The following is an 18,078-nucleotide window of genomic DNA, read 5'->3' as shown; positions in this document are numbered from 1 at the left end:
CCTAGGTCTGATGTGTCTGACATTTTGCATGCATTCCCACATTATCAATCTAGGCTCAGAGAATGTTCAGTCTGAAGTTCATGTATTCCTGTGTTACTATTGTCATTTCCGTTTCATTCTTTATCACTTGTATATAATACTGGACATACGGTCAGTACCTGATTTGACCAAATTACTGTTAACCTAAAATGTACAGCAAAGAAAGGAAAGACTCAATTATCTTGGCCAGGAATGAGGCCACGACTTCAGGAATCTTTGCGGAATCACAGTGATTGAGAACATCATTTGAAACCACTGTCCTAGAAGCAGTTTGGCAGGCTGAGCGAGAAGGATGGAAGACAGGAAAAGATCAGCACTTGGAGAACTCAGACCAAGTGGACATTTGTCCTGAGGCACATATTTTATTTTGAAATGTCTCCCACTATTAGACTTTCCTATTTTCTTCAGTTAGTGATCTTACAGTTAATACAGGCACATACTTATGGCCGGAGTAAATTTCTATAACTTGACCCTCTTTGTGGAATTCATCCCCATCACCAAGGAACATAGGAAGTTTCCAGATGAAAAGATGTGTTCTGTTCTGTTTTCCCAACTCCATTACTGGCACTGCACTTATGAACCCTGTGACATCAGGTTAACCTTTTGTGATCAACCTATTAAGCAAGAAACTGGGAAAATGTTGTAAGTTCAAAAAATTTTTTTTCAATTTAAAGCAGAAAAAAGAAGAGAGAAGAGCTTAATAAAATTCTTCTAGGCCTGCTCGATTTTTCCCTTGGTCTGAAATGTGTAAAAGATTGTTTTATTGGAATGGATAGACTAAATAAATAACTGAGGAAGTAAAAACAGACACTAGACTTTAGTCATTCTATAATCTGATGAGAAAATAAGACATAGGGAAAATTCATATGGATTTTAAACAGCACAAAAATGAACACGCCCATTAACAGTGGTAATAAGATTACTTAATGACGTTTTAAACTTGTTTTAGATAGCTGAAAAATTGTGGGTCTTTGTTTTTTCAAAGCATTTCAGTTATAGTAACTACCAAAGTTGTAAATCATCAAATATGTTTAAAGCTGCATTTTCCAACTAAGATATACGCTTTGCTCTATAATTTAAGACTGGTATGTTTCTCTTATAATCATCTATTTGACTCTGTTTTGCCTGCGTTTTTTCACTGCACAGAAAGAACTCATCTCTGTTATCTCCACAGGGAACGTGATGCGAACAGAATCAATTACATGTATGCTCAGTATGTCAAAAATACCATGGAACCACTTAATATCCCAGATGTCAGTAAAGATAAAAGATTTCCCTGGACAGTAAGTAACCCAATTTTAGACTTGGAGCTTGAAGGCTGTTTTCCTATCAGATCTGCACTTAAACTAGTTACTCTTTTTTTTAAAAAAAAATTTTTAATTTATTTATTTATTGATTTTTGGCTGCGTTGGGTCTTCATTGCTTTGTGTGAGCTTTCTCTAGTTGCAGCGAGCGGGGGCTATTCCTCGTTGCGGTGTGCGGGCTTCTCATTGTTGTGGCTTTTCTTGTTGCAGAGCACGGGCTCTAGGCACGCGGGCTTCAGTAGTTGCAGCACGTGGGCTCAGTAGTTGTGGTTCACAGGCTCTAGAGCACAGGCTCAGTAGTTGTGGCTCACGGGCTTAGTTGCTCCGAGGCATGTGGGATCCTCCCGGGCCAGGGCTCGAACCCGTGTCCCCTGTATTGGCAGGTGGACTCTTAACCACTGCGCCACCAGGGAAGTCCCAAACTAGTTACTCGTAACTGAAGGACTGGCCCTAGAATTGGCTCTTTGGGAGTGATCTGTGCTTTCCGTGATCTGAGGAAGGAGAATAAAACAGCTTATAACATCTGTTGAGAGGTTATCAGCTGTACTTGAGTATTTTTCTCTGTACTTTTATTAGTTTTTTAAACATGTATTAATGAACTATCATAAACTAATTTTGAGGTAATTTAACTATTACCTACTTAATGACATTCTTTAGATAGTATGGCTGGAGTTCCTGAGTTTACCCTCAACAATTAAGTTTCATATGGCTTAAATGCCTGTAATTGGTAATCTACCGCAGTGAACAGCTCTGTGGAAAACTGAATATCTGTTTTCCTCGAGAGCAAAGCTACAAGGGTCAGTTTCTCAGACACTGAAAACTTTGAATTCTAGTATTTTTTCTCATCTAACTTCAGAAAAGCATTGCAGTTTGAGGCAGCTGCCTTGACTTTGTTATTTGCCTACCTAGGAGACCTTTTTAGAATGTTAGCGATATGGGCAATAGATAACAGTGGGAAAACTAAACAAAGACAAATTTGTAACATGTAGAATCCTAGGTGGTGTAATGCTTTTGACTTCTGCCCCTCTTGTTAAGTTATTTCAGACATCCACTACACAGGGATAGTAGAAACTGAATAAATACTTTGCTTACTATTACTGTAAGCTGCTTGGAGAGTTTAAAATGGAAAATAAAAGAAATACAGGTAAATAAAATGGAAAATATGAAAAAAAATTTTTAAAGAAAATAGATATTTAGTATTTTTAATAATGTAAAGACTAATTGCTTTATAGTACATTTATGTGAACTTCATTATAATTTGTACATTTTCTGCACTCTGATGTTATCTCCAGCTAATAAAAGATGAATATATTAGTGGCTTCCGAGGTCCAATATAGTTTCTATAGCATCTAATGGACAAACAGTCTTCTCATAATATTTAGCTGTCTTGTTTTTGTTTTTGTTTAGAATGAAAACACAGGAAATGTAAAACAGCAGTGCATTAGAAGTTTGCTTTGTACGCCTATAAAAAATGGAAAGAAGAATAAAGTGATAGGTAAAGCCTTTTTGTTGACTTCTACTCTGCACTTATTAAAGAAAAACATGTATTCTCAGAAACTTCTTTCAAGTGTAAATTTAAAGACTAAAATGTTTGAAAAAAAGATAAAAATTGGAATGATAAAAGAATTTTGAAATAATTTTATATTGATAAATGTCAACAAACATTTCTTAAATATCTTATTAACTATGATGTATTTTGGTAATTGTAATCCTGTTTCAATAGAAGTTTGGTTTAAGAATGACATGTTGAAAGTTAGCAAACAGGGAGATCAAGTTGATGATGTATATTGTTTTAGGGCCTTACTTCTTGGTTTCTGGTTTTTCTTTTTTGAATACATGGTTTAGATTGTAGGTTGTATTCATTGAACACTCCGCTGCTTTAGGCACTTGGGATAAGTCAGTGAACAAGCAAAAACCCCTGCCTCAGGGAGTTTACATTCTTACATGAAGGTTAGTAAAATATGTCTACTGCAGGAATGATGGAAGGAGGCATTCTCAGAAAAATGAGATGATGTTTCCTATTATCGACATATTTATTTCTTGGCATTGCAGGTTATATTAAACGTAGAACAGAAAATGTGAGGTTTTATATGCCAATCGTACATGAGTGACACTGTGAAAACAGTCTGAACTGTTAAATATTCTCCCAAGAACTTGGAACAGAGGCTAAACTTTTAAATAAAAACCCTAACGGAGCAAGGCTTAGCTATATAAATTTACCTTAAAAATTCTGATGAGTTTCCAGGTTGTAAGATTTGACTGTAATTTTATTAAAGAAGAGTGTTGGTCAGAAAGGTGTGGGGGTAGGGGGGAATCGTTCATGAAAATGGGAGGAAAAAAGGACAAATATTGAAAGTGCCTCTCCAGTTGTGTGCAGTAGTCAGGGAACCTTTGCCTCTCACGTGGAGATGGATGAAGAAGGTTGTAGCAGTGTATAGGGTATGCTGACCTCTTGGCAAGGCCAGCACTTGCGTGGTGATGGATGCAGCAGGTTGTAGCTGGTACTGCTCGGTGATTCCAGTCCGTCCGCTGGCATGCATCCTCACTGTGAGATGGATACACGGGCTTATGCCATTAAACAACCCACCAGTCTGACTTCCCTTGTTCTGATGATTTTCTTTCCAAGATATGTTAACTCATAGGAAGAGAATGCATTCTTCATATCCTCTCGAATACACTGCTCGCTTTGCCAGTTGTTTCTCATTGTAAATCGGTGAACTGGGCTTGAGGCAATGGGCTGAGTTGCAGGTGCGCGTACTCGGGTTCCTGGGACAGATCTATTTCTTGTTGGACATTGATACTATTCTGGTTTTATAAATCAGTCTTGTGAACTTAGGTACTGTTCTCTACCCCAGAGAGTGGGATCTGTCCTCAGCATGGTAAACTAGTTTGTAACCCTACGGGGCTGGGCTTGCTGACTCCAGGGCATTGCCTCATAAAGCCTCTTGGAAACCAGCCTGGCGATTCCCTGAAGGCGGTTCATCACCTGCGCGCTTCTGAGCTCTCAGAGAAAAAAGTAGAGCCTAGTGAATCCATGTGTCAGCTCTCTTTTCAAGATTATCACCGATCAGATCTCTAATATAAACAACAGAAGAAAACTGACAAGGGTGCCCTACAATATGAAACTACATAAATGTTTAGGATATAAAATTTTATATTCTAGGAGTTAGGTGAAAACTACATTATAAATGTTATGCTTCCTTTTTTTAAAATTTTTTTTGAATTTCATTTTATTTTTTTTACAGCAGGTTCTTACTAGTTATCTATTTTATACACATTAGTGTATTTATGTCAATCCCAATCTCCCACGTTATACTTCTTTAAAATGCTTTTTCATATAAGTATAGAGCTTACCACAAGATGCCTTTGACCTTTGAAAATGTGAAATGGATTCCAGAAGCAATGCATCATTTACTAATAAGTTCTGATAAGAAGGAGGACAGAGTGGCAACTTGCCACATCAAGGCACATCATCGCTTTTTCTCAGCAGCATCTCTTTGGAATAACTGGGAATGGGGAGTGGCCGAAGGAAGTTATACATTAGGCTTTTTCATCACTTTACACATGTGATAAGTAAGAGGATTTGGGGGAAGTGCAAAGGTCCCTGGATGGGAATAGGGCTCACAACATCCGGCTGGCTCCACTCTCCCTTTAAGCATTTAAAAGGTTATGGGTGCTTCCCTGGTGGCGCAGTGGTTGAGAGTCCGCCTGCCGATGCAGGGGACACGGGTTCATGCCTCGGTCCGGGGGGATCCCACGTGCCGCGGAGCGGCTGGGCCCGTGAGCCATGGCCGCTGGGCCTGCGCGTCCGGAGCCTGTGCTCCGCAACGGGAGAGGCCACAACAGTGAGAGGCCCGCGTACCACAAAAAAAAAAAAAAAAAAAGGTTATGGGCTTCGAGCCCTGCTCCGGGAAGATCCCACATGCTGCAGAGCTGCTGAGCCTGTGCGTCACAACTACTGAGCCTGCGCTCTAGACCCCGCGCACCACAACTACTGAGCCCCTGTGCCACAACTACTGAAGCCCACATGCCTAGGGCCCATGCTCCACAACACGAGAAACCACCACAGTGAGAAGCCCGCGTACCTCAAGGGAGAGTAGCCCCCGCTTGCCGCAGTTAGAGAAAGCCCGTGCACAGCAAGAGCCCACGCAGCCATAAATAAATAAATAAATTTATTTTAAAAAAAAAGGTTATGGCCACATTATTCAACTAACTAACCTTTCAGATCCCTTCAGAATCCACATTCTGTGTTCCTGTCACTGTTTCAGACAAGTGAACAAAGAAAGAAATACCAGTTGAAATAATCAGACTTCTCTTGGCATACATTTTGTGTCACCCTGCTTGATAACAGAGTCAAAAGTAAGTAAATGTTGTCTTTGGAAAGGAAAAATTCCCTGCCAATAAAAAGAAAGAAAGAAAGAAAAAATGATTTCCCTGGTGGGGTTTCTGGGGGGGCATTTCCAGGTTAATTTCAAGAGGGAATATTTCCAGTGTTCCCTGCTGTCTTTCTAAGTGTGACAAAACAGAGAATTTGAATTCTCAACTATACTTTGTACTCACAGATGCAGCATGGGAAATATCATGGCCACAGATCACTTTTCTTACATGTCACACAGACCAGATTCTGCCGGTATGTAATTCTAATACAGAATCCCCACAGAGTTTCCATGCAGAAAGACAGACGGGCCCATGTGTTTTTGGTAATCTTCTTTCCCTTCCTTTTTTTTCCCATTACTGACAATTAGATGAAATTATAGACATTAGACCAGTATGGGGCCTGTTGTATCACCAAATGTATTCCCTGAGGTATTTTTTCATATCAAATGTTTTCTCAGTGCTCCGGCTAACACAGAGTGTTTCCACCACTTTGTTTTCAACACTATTAAGAAAATACTTCCTCATTCAAATTCACTTATTTTAACCAATTATATCCCCTATTTATTAGACTAAATTTTCCATGTCAATTTCAGGGCATATTTTGAAGAAATTAGTTCCATTTCCATCCAAAAAATATTGTTGAGAACATCTCCACTTCAAATAGCTTACATTTTCATCTTTTTTTTTTTTAGTGAAAAAGTAATAAAAATCATAGTGGTATACCACACGTTGTTTGACAGTGAAGTATGAGAGGGGAATATGTATTTCTTACTGAATATATTTTCTAAACTGATTTCCGTCCTAATGCTCTGCTCATCTATGTGTTGCAATATGATCCCAAGGCATAAGTAAATATTGTAAAATTATGTAAGTTTAAATTTGACTCCTTAATTTTATTTTTCGTATTAAATTATATCATTTGGCAATATCACTAACTATTCATTTGTTTTTAAAAATATTTGCTAGGATTTTCCTAATGCAGATATTACACTGTGCAGTGTCGTCCATGGTACATACTGCTTATATTGCTTAAAGTATACAGTTTTTCCCAATTAAAGAATTGTTAATTATGATTAGTGATAAGTGCCAGGAAATAAGGCTGTAGGGGCAGTAATAATGGGAAGAAAATGAGAAAAAAATAAAACTAGGAGATTATAGCTTGAAATTATAAAAGTGAAAATCTATAAAATAAAAATAAATATAAGGATTATAGTTTCAAGAATTGATTGAAGAAATAGAAAAATAAGAGAAACCTCATAGTAGCCCTGGAAAACAGAGACGCTTAACCTTTATTGGACCAGAAACATTGAGGAATTTCTAGAAGATAGGAAGAATATACTATTTGTAAGAATACATTTTACACAGAATGGGAAAAATTTGAGTAGAGATATCAATATCAGACAACGTAAATTTTAAGGTAAAAACATATAATATAAAGAATCACTTTGCATTGATTAAGTTAAATTCACAGAGGAAAGTGTAATTGTCATAAATGCTTCTATAAAGTAAATAACATCATTGACATACAAAAACCAAAGCTATTAAAAATACAAGGAGAAATGGACAAAATGGTGATCATAGTGAGAGTCTTTAGTACCCTTTTCATAGAATGTTACAGTACAGGAAAATATAAGGAAACATTAGAATTGATTAATACAGAAAATGAAATGGATTTAATTGGCATATAAATATTTACTTTTATATTTCATAATTTAAAGACACAAATTCCTATCAAATATTCATCAGAAATTTACAAATATTAGTGATACACACACATGCAACACAAACTTAGTCATTTCTGAAAAGTAGAATTGACAGCCACTGTCATGGATCACAGTGCATTAAAACTAGAAATGTGTAATAAAAGGATAAACTGGAAGGAAAAAGCTCACTTAGAAACTGAAAAACATTCTTCCAAATGACAGAAGAAATCAAAAGTCAAAATGAAAGTATAGCATTTTAGAAAATTAGTGGTTGTATCAATTTAACATAAAAACTCAAGGTACAAGGTCAAAGCTATATATATAGGAGTTATATAGCTTTAAATATTTTGCCATTATTAATTAGGACATAATGAAGTTATTTGAACTAAGTGTTCAACTGAAGAAATTAGAAAGACAGCACCTTTCTCTTTCTCACCCTCTATGCTGCCCCCAAAGTAAACAAATAAATAGGAAGAAAATAAGCAAAGAAATTGAAAAGATAAATTTATGAAATGAGAGGGGATAGTAAAACGAGATAATGGGCAAACACAATAATAATAAACACAGATAATGAGGGAAATAAAAGAAACACAAATAGGAATGAGAAAGGAAATGTAATTACAGATACAGAAGAAACTTTAAAAGATGTTAGATAATACAATGTACCAAAAAAATAATATGTTTTGATGGAATGGAGAAATTCTATAAAAATTGGTAATAACCGGTACTAACAGAAGGAGAGTTTAAAATTTTTCATAGAAGAGGGTGTGGGGAAAAGGGAACCCTCTTGCACTGTTGGTGGGAATGTAAATCGATACAGCCACTATGGAGAACGGTATGGAGGTTCCTTAAAAACCGAAAAATAGAACTACCATATGACCCAGCAATCCCACTCCTGGGCACATACCCAGAGAAAACCATAATTCAAAAAGACACATGCACCCCAATGTTCATTGCAGCAATAGTTACAATAGCCAGGTCATGGAAGCAACCTAAGTATCCATCAACAGATGAATGGATAAAGAAGATGTGGCACATATATACAATGGAATATTACTCAGCCATAAAAAGAAACGAAGTGAGGTGGATGGACCTAGAGTCTGTCATACAGAGTGAAGTAAGTCAGAAAGAGAAAAACGAATACCGTATGCTAACACATATATATGGAATCTAAAAAAAAAATGGTTCTGACGAACTTAGGGGCAGGACAGGAATAAAGATGCAGACGTAGAGAATGGACTTGAGGACATGGGGAGGGGGGGAGTGTAAGCTGGGACGAAGTGAGAGAGTAGCATTGACATATACACTACCAAATATAAAATAGATAGCTAGTAGGAAGCAGCCGCATAGCACAGGGAGGTCAGCTCGGTGCTTTGTGACCACCTAGAGGGGTGGGATAGGGAGAGTGGGAGGGAGACGCAAGAGGGAGGGGATATGGGGATATATGTATACATATAGCTGATTCACTTTGTTATACAGCAGAAACTAACACAACATTGTAAAGCAGTTGTACTCCAATAAAGATGTTAATTTTTTTTTTCATGGAAGTAGTTGAGAAAGTTATATTTTTAAAGTCACTAACAAAACAAAACAAAACAACTCTTGCCCAAAGTAAATTCTTACCAAAGCAATCAGAGGACAGGAAAGGATGAAATAAGGTGAGGCATGGAAAACGCAAAGGCAAAATAACTTAAAAAATGATATGATTGTTGAATGAAAAAAACCTAAAAGAATCAGCTGAAAGTACCTATCTAAAAAGAGACTTGCGGAAGTTCCTGGCTATCAAATTATTAAAAGAAAATAACTTTTTACAAGCCAAGACAAATTTGTTAGAAAATAATAATGGAAAAATCATCCTGTTTACAATAGTAACAAGGAATAAACTTGGTCAGAAATAGGAACATCTATATGAGGAAAACTATAAAAGTCTACTAGATAACTTGAAAGTCTTTAAGTTATCTTTAAGTAAGTGAACTGATATAACATTTCCTGACAATAAGAATCTATTATTTAAGATGTTAACTTTTTGCAGATCAGATTTATATCAATTTTAATACATGTCCTTATAAGATTTTTTTTTGAGGGGGTAGAGGAGTTCTTGACCAACATATATAAAATTCATCTGGAAGAATAGCATAAAAATAATCAGAGTTGATGGATAGAGAATTGCCTTGTCAGAAATTAAAATAATGCTGTATAAGTAACATTATTAAAAGTATTATATGTGTGCTAGAAGAGATGGCAAGATTGATGGAACACAGTAGAAAGTCTAAATGCAGACTCAAGTCTGATATAACAGTTGTGTTACTGTGCATAATAGAGTATATTTCATTGTTTCTAAGGTGCCATTGGTTGAAAGACACCATTTTATATATCTTTAAGAAAGAGAAAAATGATTTCAATTACATAATGACAAGCAATTGATTAGGATGCATACTGATTTCATAACATTTAAATGTGAAAAAAGTACATAGTTGAAATAAGTATGAATTTATTATTTAAGGTGACAATTCAAATTATTAAAGAATGGATAACTATTTATGTTTTGCAAGAATCCAGTAGCAATTTAGGGAAAAAATTAAGTAGAATTAAAAGATTAAATGTGATAGAATGAATCTGTAAAAGTGCCAGAGGAAAATATAGGTTTGTATGTAACTTTGAAATGGGGAAGCTTCTTTTAAAAGCAAGACACTATAGTTGAAAACTTAAAAGATAACTGTTTTAGTTACTTGAGAAATGAAATCTTTTCTACAACCAAAAAACTCCCTAAGTTAAGATAATTGACAAATAACAAGTGGGAAAAAATTATTTGCAAGGTAGGTGACAGGGTAGAAGGGTAAGTCTTACACATTAACAAGACAGGATGCTAATTTTGGAGCCCATGTTGTGCAGGAGAGAGGACAGGAGACCACAAGCAGGATATAAGAATTGACCCCCTGCTCTGCCAAGAGGCCAAAAGGAAAACTGTGGTTGGTAACAACATCTGATCCCTGGAATTATAGAAAAGGAAACATAAGTGTGTGTTTAGAAACTGTCCAGTCCCTTCAGCATAATTTCCAGAGATGCCTTCAGTGCCAACTAGCTCTCAGAGCTGCTGTGATGACCGTGTGAAATAATGTCTGGACAAGTACTTTGTGAACTCTAATATTAACACTGATAGTTTGCTATCTAACTGTACTACTTCTTGGTTTTCTCCTAATGTATTTTTGAATGTTTTATTTTATTTTTGTATATAGTTATTGGTTTTCGTTGAGTGATTTTGTTTTATTTTTGGTTCTGCAATAACTACTTTGTTTTTATATATAAGTGATTCTGATTTTATATGGTTTACTAGTAGATGTGGCATTTCAAATGACCAGTTTTAAATTTCATTATTGTACTCTTCATCCACTCTTCCAGATCTTTAATGAATAAGTTGTGAAAACCATCTGTAAACGGGCCCAAGCTTTACATTTTCTCAAAGAACCCTATTTGTTTGTTATGAACCTTTTCTTCTTCATAGCTTTTTTTTTTTTTTTCCGACTTGGGTATTTTTGTTTGATAGAATTAAAATTTATGAAGGGTGTAAAGAGATCAACAGGATTGTCTTGAATGCTGTATAAATGTGACTGCTTTCAAAGAAGGATTAAATTATATTCCTAAAGGGATAATTTGTCTTTACCCATTTTCTTGCCCTGAGCGTAACTCTGTGTCTGCGTGTCTGTATCTATAGAGGTGGATTGTGACACAGACACACCTGAGCTGTGGTTGTTACAGCCAACTCTTCCTACTTGTACACTTAACATGCCATTTTAGTACCTTTCAATTCCTGAGGTATTAGTTAATACCGTTTAATATATTCATTCAATGACTGTTGGCTGAGGCCCAGATTTGAACCGCTGTCCAGGAAAGAGTTCCTTACCTCGGTACCAGGCCCAGCAGACTGCCTGATGGCCACGTCTCAACCCCTCCGGGTTGTCTTTTCCTTCCCATACATGCAATCAATCTTATGCAGTGATACAAAGAAAAATCTTGGTTATGAAAAATGGCCATCAACCAGGAGAAAGCTTTAGTAAGAATTGAAAGGCAGTCACATTGTGATGTGAGGATAAGGCACAGAATGCGTGACCCTCAAGAAAATGTGATTTGGGAGATAGCCAGAAGCCTATATAAACAGTTCCATATTTATAATTTGGGGATTCACAAAGGTTGGCGGATATAACCCAGGCGTTTTTACTGTACGTGGGACATGGTCTTTTAAGGTAATGAATACCGATTGCCATATTTACTCACAGTTTTTACTTGCAGTGTCCAGATTCATTATGTCTTGTTTAAAATTTTTCTTGATAATGGAATGTGTTTGAGAAGTAATCTCTGCCGTACTAATACAGATAGATAAGGATGCCTTTACTGTCTAAAGCAGAAAAGCTCCCACAAACAAAAAAGAGCAACATGAGAATACAGATAATTTGTAGGGTTAAAAATAAAGTGCACACCAGTGGTAATAAAGGGATTTCATGTGCAACCATGCATCATCATGGACGCTATAAAATCCTTTTGTGCTCCAGGAAAAATAAGAGATAACAGAATATAGTCTTCATGGGAAAGTGGTTTGGGTCAGAGCTGCAATCCTTCATTCTTTCATTAACTCAGTAAACATTTTTTGAGTCCTGCTATATGCCAGGCATTGCTGGCTGAGGAAGTGGAACTGAAAAAATAAAATCTCTAAGCCCAAGATATGTACGTCCAGAAAGAAAGACAGAAATAAAATCCCCCATGATACTCCAAATGATAAAGTTAAGGAGATAGAAAGGAGAAGTGGCTGCCTCACCCGGGAAGTGGGAGGCCTGTGGGAGCTCGCTGTGAAGGGCATGTAGGGATCTATTGGACAACAGGAAAGAGAGCAGTGGGGAGCAGTATAGGCCAGCGGGAAAGCATAGGCAAAGGTGTGGGCAAGCAAAGTGCAGTCAGGGAACTGCTAGCAATGATCTGACGGGGGTGAAGAGGCACAGAGCAGCAGTGTGGTAATAAACTAGCCTTTGGGGCTAGGCTGAGCTGGGGTTTCAATTTTAGACATAAGCATACTAGCTAAGTGACCTGGAGCATATGACTTAACCTTCCTGAGACTCAGTTTCTTCATCTGTAAAATGGGCGTGGGCACACCTTTCTCACAGTATAAACTGTGCAGACTAGAGTTCATGTGTGTATTAAAGCACTGTACCTACATGCACATGATGGAAGTCTATATTACATATGCAGAGACAGAAGAGATGAGGACTTTAACAACAGTGTGTTACCCAGAGGTAGGAGGTCATCAAACTCCTCACAGAGACCACTAGGCTCAGAGTCCCATAGAACAACTAGTTCAATAAAGATTTGATGTAATCTTCTATTCATATCGACTACGTGTTTGACTTTCTAAGAAAGGCCAGGATTTGGGAGGTTAGGTTACGATTGTCTCCAAAGATTAGTTCTGCTTTTATTTCTAACTAAATAGACATTTCTATGTGCATTTATTTGTAGTATCAAAAATGATTGGAAATATGACTCTCCTGGATGCAGAGGTGCATATTTGAAACTTTAGACTGTCTATGTAAATTGTCTGTTTCATCCATTCTATTTTGTATGTAATTGTGTTATTTAACTTCTGGTTTCTCAGTAAGGAAAGGCAGTCTGTGTGACCCAAAATTCTGATGTGCATCAAAATTGCTCTCTTGGCAAATGTACAAAAATCCAATTAGTCTCCAAAGGACAAATTGTCTTTGGGGACTCAGCTGATCTGAAATTCGCGACCGAGTCTGGAAGAAAATAGTACTCTAGGATTTTTTGAACACAGACAACATACATTTAGGGCTATGTGAAACAAGTTCTCATGTAAATTGATTCAGATGACTTTTCTAGCTTATATTTGTGAGGATTCATTTGCTTATTTGGAGATACCAAGCATTCCTAAGAGAAAAGTGTAAGACAGTCGTGGTGGGGGGGGGTCTTAAAGTCAGTGAGAACTGTGATGATGAAGAGTAACATTTGCTTGACTTCTTGAATTCTTACAGGGGTTTGCCAACTTGCTAATAAGATGGAGGAGACCACTGGCAAAATTAAGCCTTTCAACCGAAATGATGAACAGTTTCTGGAAGCTTTTGTCATCTTTTGTGGCTTGGGGATCCAGAACACACAGATGTACGAAGCGGTGGAGAGAGCTATGGCCAAGCAGATGGTCACGTTAGAGGTGGGCTGACATGTACAGGACTTCTCAGTCTCTATGGCCAAACTCTCAACTTACACCTCTCCCTGTAACAGCTCTTGGTGTCTGTTATATCACTGTATCCTTACGACAGTCATGTGCTTTAGATGATCAGATCCTTCTCTCATTTAAACAGCTGAGGAAACTGAGACCCAGAATATTTTAGAAACTTGTCAGGGGCCTTATGACCAAACCAAAGCTCCAGCCATTGGTCCCTTCAGTCCTCTGCTTTTTCGGCCAGAAGCAGTCCTTGACCTTAATAATCCATTCACGCAGTTGTCTACTGCCACTGCACCCCGTCTGTCCCTTCCCCATTGCCTGAGCCTCCCCATCTCTCCTTGTGAGCAGTTGTATTCACACGTTTTAAAAAACAGAAACAGAAATCCTAAGCACTCAGAATCAGAAATGAGGAAAAGTGAAAGTCTTTCAAATTACAGATTTGTGGATCCCACTTCTGAAAATTCTGATTCAATAAGTCTTGGGTAGAGGCTGGGAATCTGCATTATTACAGAGCTCCCCCAGGTGACTGTGAATGTGAACCACTGGCTTGGGGCACTGACCTCAGGCAGACTCCCTCCCGAGCAGGACAAGCCTACCCAAGTGGGCCAGCCCTTTCCAGATGTACTTCACTAACTGCCTGAAGATGTTCACTTCGTGTAACATGGAAATTTCTTACATCATAGACCAACTTAGGGAAATAGACTTCATAAAGGGCATTACTTCGTCCTTCATACACTGGTGTGAAATATACTTTAATGTTTGCCTGCTCTTAGCTAGTAGAGATCAGTGGAAATCAATGTTTGGGATATAGATCATTAACTTTTCCTCCAACCCCTAATAAACAGATACCTAACCTAAAGAGCTAGAAGGGTATATAAGTCAAGATTTACCAATAACCAAGATGGTATGCTTCACTTTCTAATGTGAATATATAACACTAATAGTTTTGCTGTAGTGTTACATAAGAGACCTTGGCTTAGAAACCGGTAGAAATCTGTTTCAAATACACACACACATATGTATGTGTGTGTATATATACAAACAAATATACATATATTTCAAATCACATATATGCACACATGTACATATATGTACGTGTGTGTGCATATACAATTCTTAAGCAAATTTTTTTTGACTGTTTCCATGGCTTTGCACTGAAGAATTGAATCTAAGCCAGCTATCAATTAGAAGTTATCTCTTTTTAAAAAAACTTCCTATTTGGGAAACTTCAAACATAATGCTAAAGTAGAGAGAATAGCTTAAGGAGCCCCCACGTGTTCATTAGCTGTCTTGGGTAATTACTGACCTGTGGCTACTATTATTCCGTCCATACCCTTGCTCACTTCTCTGTACTCTTCTTCCCTATTAATCCATTGATTATTTTGAAGCAAATCCCACATATCATATCATTTTATTCAAAATCTCTGAATATTTTCCTGTTTGAGATTTATTTCTATTTTTACACTATAGTTTTACTTCAGTTAAATATGAGTCATTAGGCTTTCACTTAATATATACATTTCAATTTCAATTCATTATAGGAAGGCATATGTACAATCACAGGTTTAACCTTGAAAAAATTTTTTCTTCTGATGTATTGGATAAATGCTAAGGACATGAACCCCTCATGTTTTCTTATGACAGGGAATTATTTTGACCTGGAACACATCATTATAATGACAGTAAAACAACAACAATAATAGCTAACCTTTATCAAATGCTTACTCTGTGTTCGCACTTGTGTTAACAAAATTAATCCGTACAACCCTACGAGTAAGGTGCTATTTTGATCTTCAGTGTGTGATGAAATTAATTTTTTTAACTTAGAATGTCATGTTATTCCTTTATTCACTTATCCATGTTGCATTGCACTGATTTATATTAGACTAATTCATGGTCATAGCCTTAGCCTTTCTCAACAAACCACCTCTGTGGTGTCAGCAGCAGCTTAGCCATGACCTGTCCATTTCACAGGAGCAGGAGACAGCAACTCCAAGGTTCCTGAGGTTTCCTAGTGATTAATGGTTCAAACACTAAGACAAATCAAGCGTATCATAGCATTATAACATTCTGAATCACAAGATAGTAGATGTATGTACCATTTGGCTTTAGATTTTGAATTGCTTAAAATTTAGAAACTAGTTCAAGGGAAACTAGTTTGGGCTGCTGAATTACTTGGCTCACCATTTAAAGTCTGAACATGGGATACCTTTTTATCATTGATTTTAAAACTTTGATGGATTTTAGTAAATCTGTGTTGACTCTGTCAAAAATGAAGTTTTAAAAATGTGTTTTTAAAATATGATAGTTTAAAATGCAATCACTACCTTGGTTTAAAAGAATGTCTAAAATATTATTCCATTACTTAAAAGTTATCACTTTTGAAAATGGGAATGAATGATTCTCACGTTAAGTTATAAGAAGACAGTAAACCTGCCTTACCATCTTCTTACAACTTAACTCACTAGGGCGATGGGAAGTGTACTAAATTGGGAGTTGAAAGCTGGGTTCTAGGCCCTCTTGTCTTCTCACTGGGTGTGAGCTCACAGCCAAGTCATGAGGATCCCTGAGCCTAGGTGTCCTCAGCTGTTAATGGATAGATTTATAGACCAGCCCTACTCTTCTCAGTTCTTGAATCATATGAGTGTAAAAGGATCCTTGAGTCTGTGTGACATTGTATCTCCGCTGTGCAGTTTTTCCTTATGAATTCTGCAGTGGTTACATACTTCATCTGAGAGCCACTTCTAGGCTACTTTCTTTCCAAATATCAACGTTAAAATGTCAGTTTATGCAGAGGTCTTTTATCTTGATTCTGTACACAAGTAAAAATAACTAAAGTCAGTTTTTTTTAAAAGAATTCTGCAGTGGTTACATATGAATTCTGCAGTGGTTACATACTTCATCTGAGAGCCACTTCTAGGCTACTTTCTTTCCAAATATCAACGTTAAAATGTCAGTTTATGCAGAGGTCTTTTATCTTGATTCTGGACACAAGTAAAAATAACTAAAGTCAGTTTTTTTTAAAAGAAAGTGACCCAAAATATTCTGCCAAGTTTGACCTAAGAGTGTGGCTTATAAATAATGTGTTTGTTATATCAACAATGTCAGAGGAAAAGTGACAGTTTTCTTTGAACATAGGGAGTATAACTTTCTGTTTCTGTAATAAGCATTTGAATCAAAGTCTGGGATTTTCTCTCTGTTGAAGAAAGCAGCAAACAAGATATGATGTTCTGAGGAGTCTAGCTGTCTCTGCAGGAAGTTTTAGCAGAATCTCAGGCTTGAAATTGTGGTCTGTGTTTGGTAGTCCTCTCTTGTATAACCTGCATTCCTTCTTTTCTCGCCCTGTAGGTTCTGTCATATCATGCTTCAGCTGCAGAGGAAGAAACACGAGAGCTCCAATCCTTAGCGGTAATCCTCCTCCTCTTTCTTTGTAGAAATGACTAACTAGAGGCATCTAATTAATACATAAATATATTTCTCTCAGGACAACTGCTTCTACTGGTAATGGTCCCCTAGACATTTAATTAAATGTGGTACATATTTATATGAACATTTATAAAAATATCTAATCAAATCTGCTTTCTTGCAGGGCTAGAAACTCACTGATAACACAGAGCAAAGGATAGCATCATATTGATTTTGTAATACATTATATGATTCTGATATTTTTCCAATAATTGTTATAATCTTAAGAAAGATGTAATCTTTCTTAAGCCAAAATTAAATTTAGTTTTCAGTTCATGGGGAAGTGTGGACAGGCGACTGCAAGGTGGTTGGTTGGTTAGAGTAATAACAGCAAAGATTGTATAGCTTGTAACTGATAATGTACTCTGTGTTCTTAAGAATTGAGAGTGATTTTAATTTCTGATCATATGGCTTACAGAATGTTATTTGAAATTGGGTTCAAATAAGATCAGTTGCTGAATTCTCACTACATTCTTATTTAGGATACTATGAGAGAAAACCACATTGATATGTAAGTGGAATATCACATGTTCTAGGTCTTGATTGAGATTGCCTTGGATGAGATTAATGAAAATTCGAGCCACTTACACATTGACAACCAAGACTGACCCTCTGAGTTTAAATTTACTTGAGACAACATAAAGTCTATATGAGATTTGATGAGAGTCACGTAAGGAATGAGAAGGGTCACTGAGATCATTGAGATTCTTTTTCTTTGTCGTCATCATCATGGCTTGCCAAATGTTCACCCTCCGTGCCCTTACATACATTTTCTCATGTAAACAGGACAGCTGTGCTATGAAGCAAGGGACGTGCTCAGTGCTCACGGTCGCAGTGGCAGGAAGTGGAGAGTCAGGATACAAACTCACACTGTCTCTCTCCAGAATGCATGCATATAATCACTGTCTTATCTGTGATGGGCTGTTAGGGAGAGAGAAGGCTAAAGATGATTCAGATGTCCTGACCT

General features: G+C 37.0%; 1 protein-coding gene across 2 annotated transcripts in view; it reads left to right on the top strand.

The window, feature by feature from the left end:
• PDE5A (phosphodiesterase 5A) overlaps positions 1-18,078 on the top strand; it is a 135,915-nt gene that overhangs the window by 73,192 nt on the left and 44,645 nt on the right. For both annotated transcript variants that reach the window (XM_060012937.2, XM_060012938.2), the window contains exons 8-11: positions 1,214-1,322; positions 2,751-2,838; positions 13,456-13,631; positions 16,995-17,054. In XM_060012937.2, coding sequence (XP_059868920.1) covers positions 1,214-1,322; positions 2,751-2,838; positions 13,456-13,631; positions 16,995-17,054 — 433 coding nt within the window. The remainder of the gene's footprint in view (positions 1-1,213; positions 1,323-2,750; positions 2,839-13,455; positions 13,632-16,994; positions 17,055-18,078) is intronic.

This window comes from Delphinus delphis, chromosome 5 (genome assembly GCF_949987515.2).
Source record: "Delphinus delphis chromosome 5, mDelDel1.2, whole genome shotgun sequence".
NCBI lineage: Eukaryota > Metazoa > Chordata > Mammalia > Artiodactyla > Delphinidae > Delphinus > Delphinus delphis.
The sequence above is the reverse complement of the archived record's forward strand: the minus strand, read 5'-3'. Positions and strand labels throughout refer to the sequence as shown.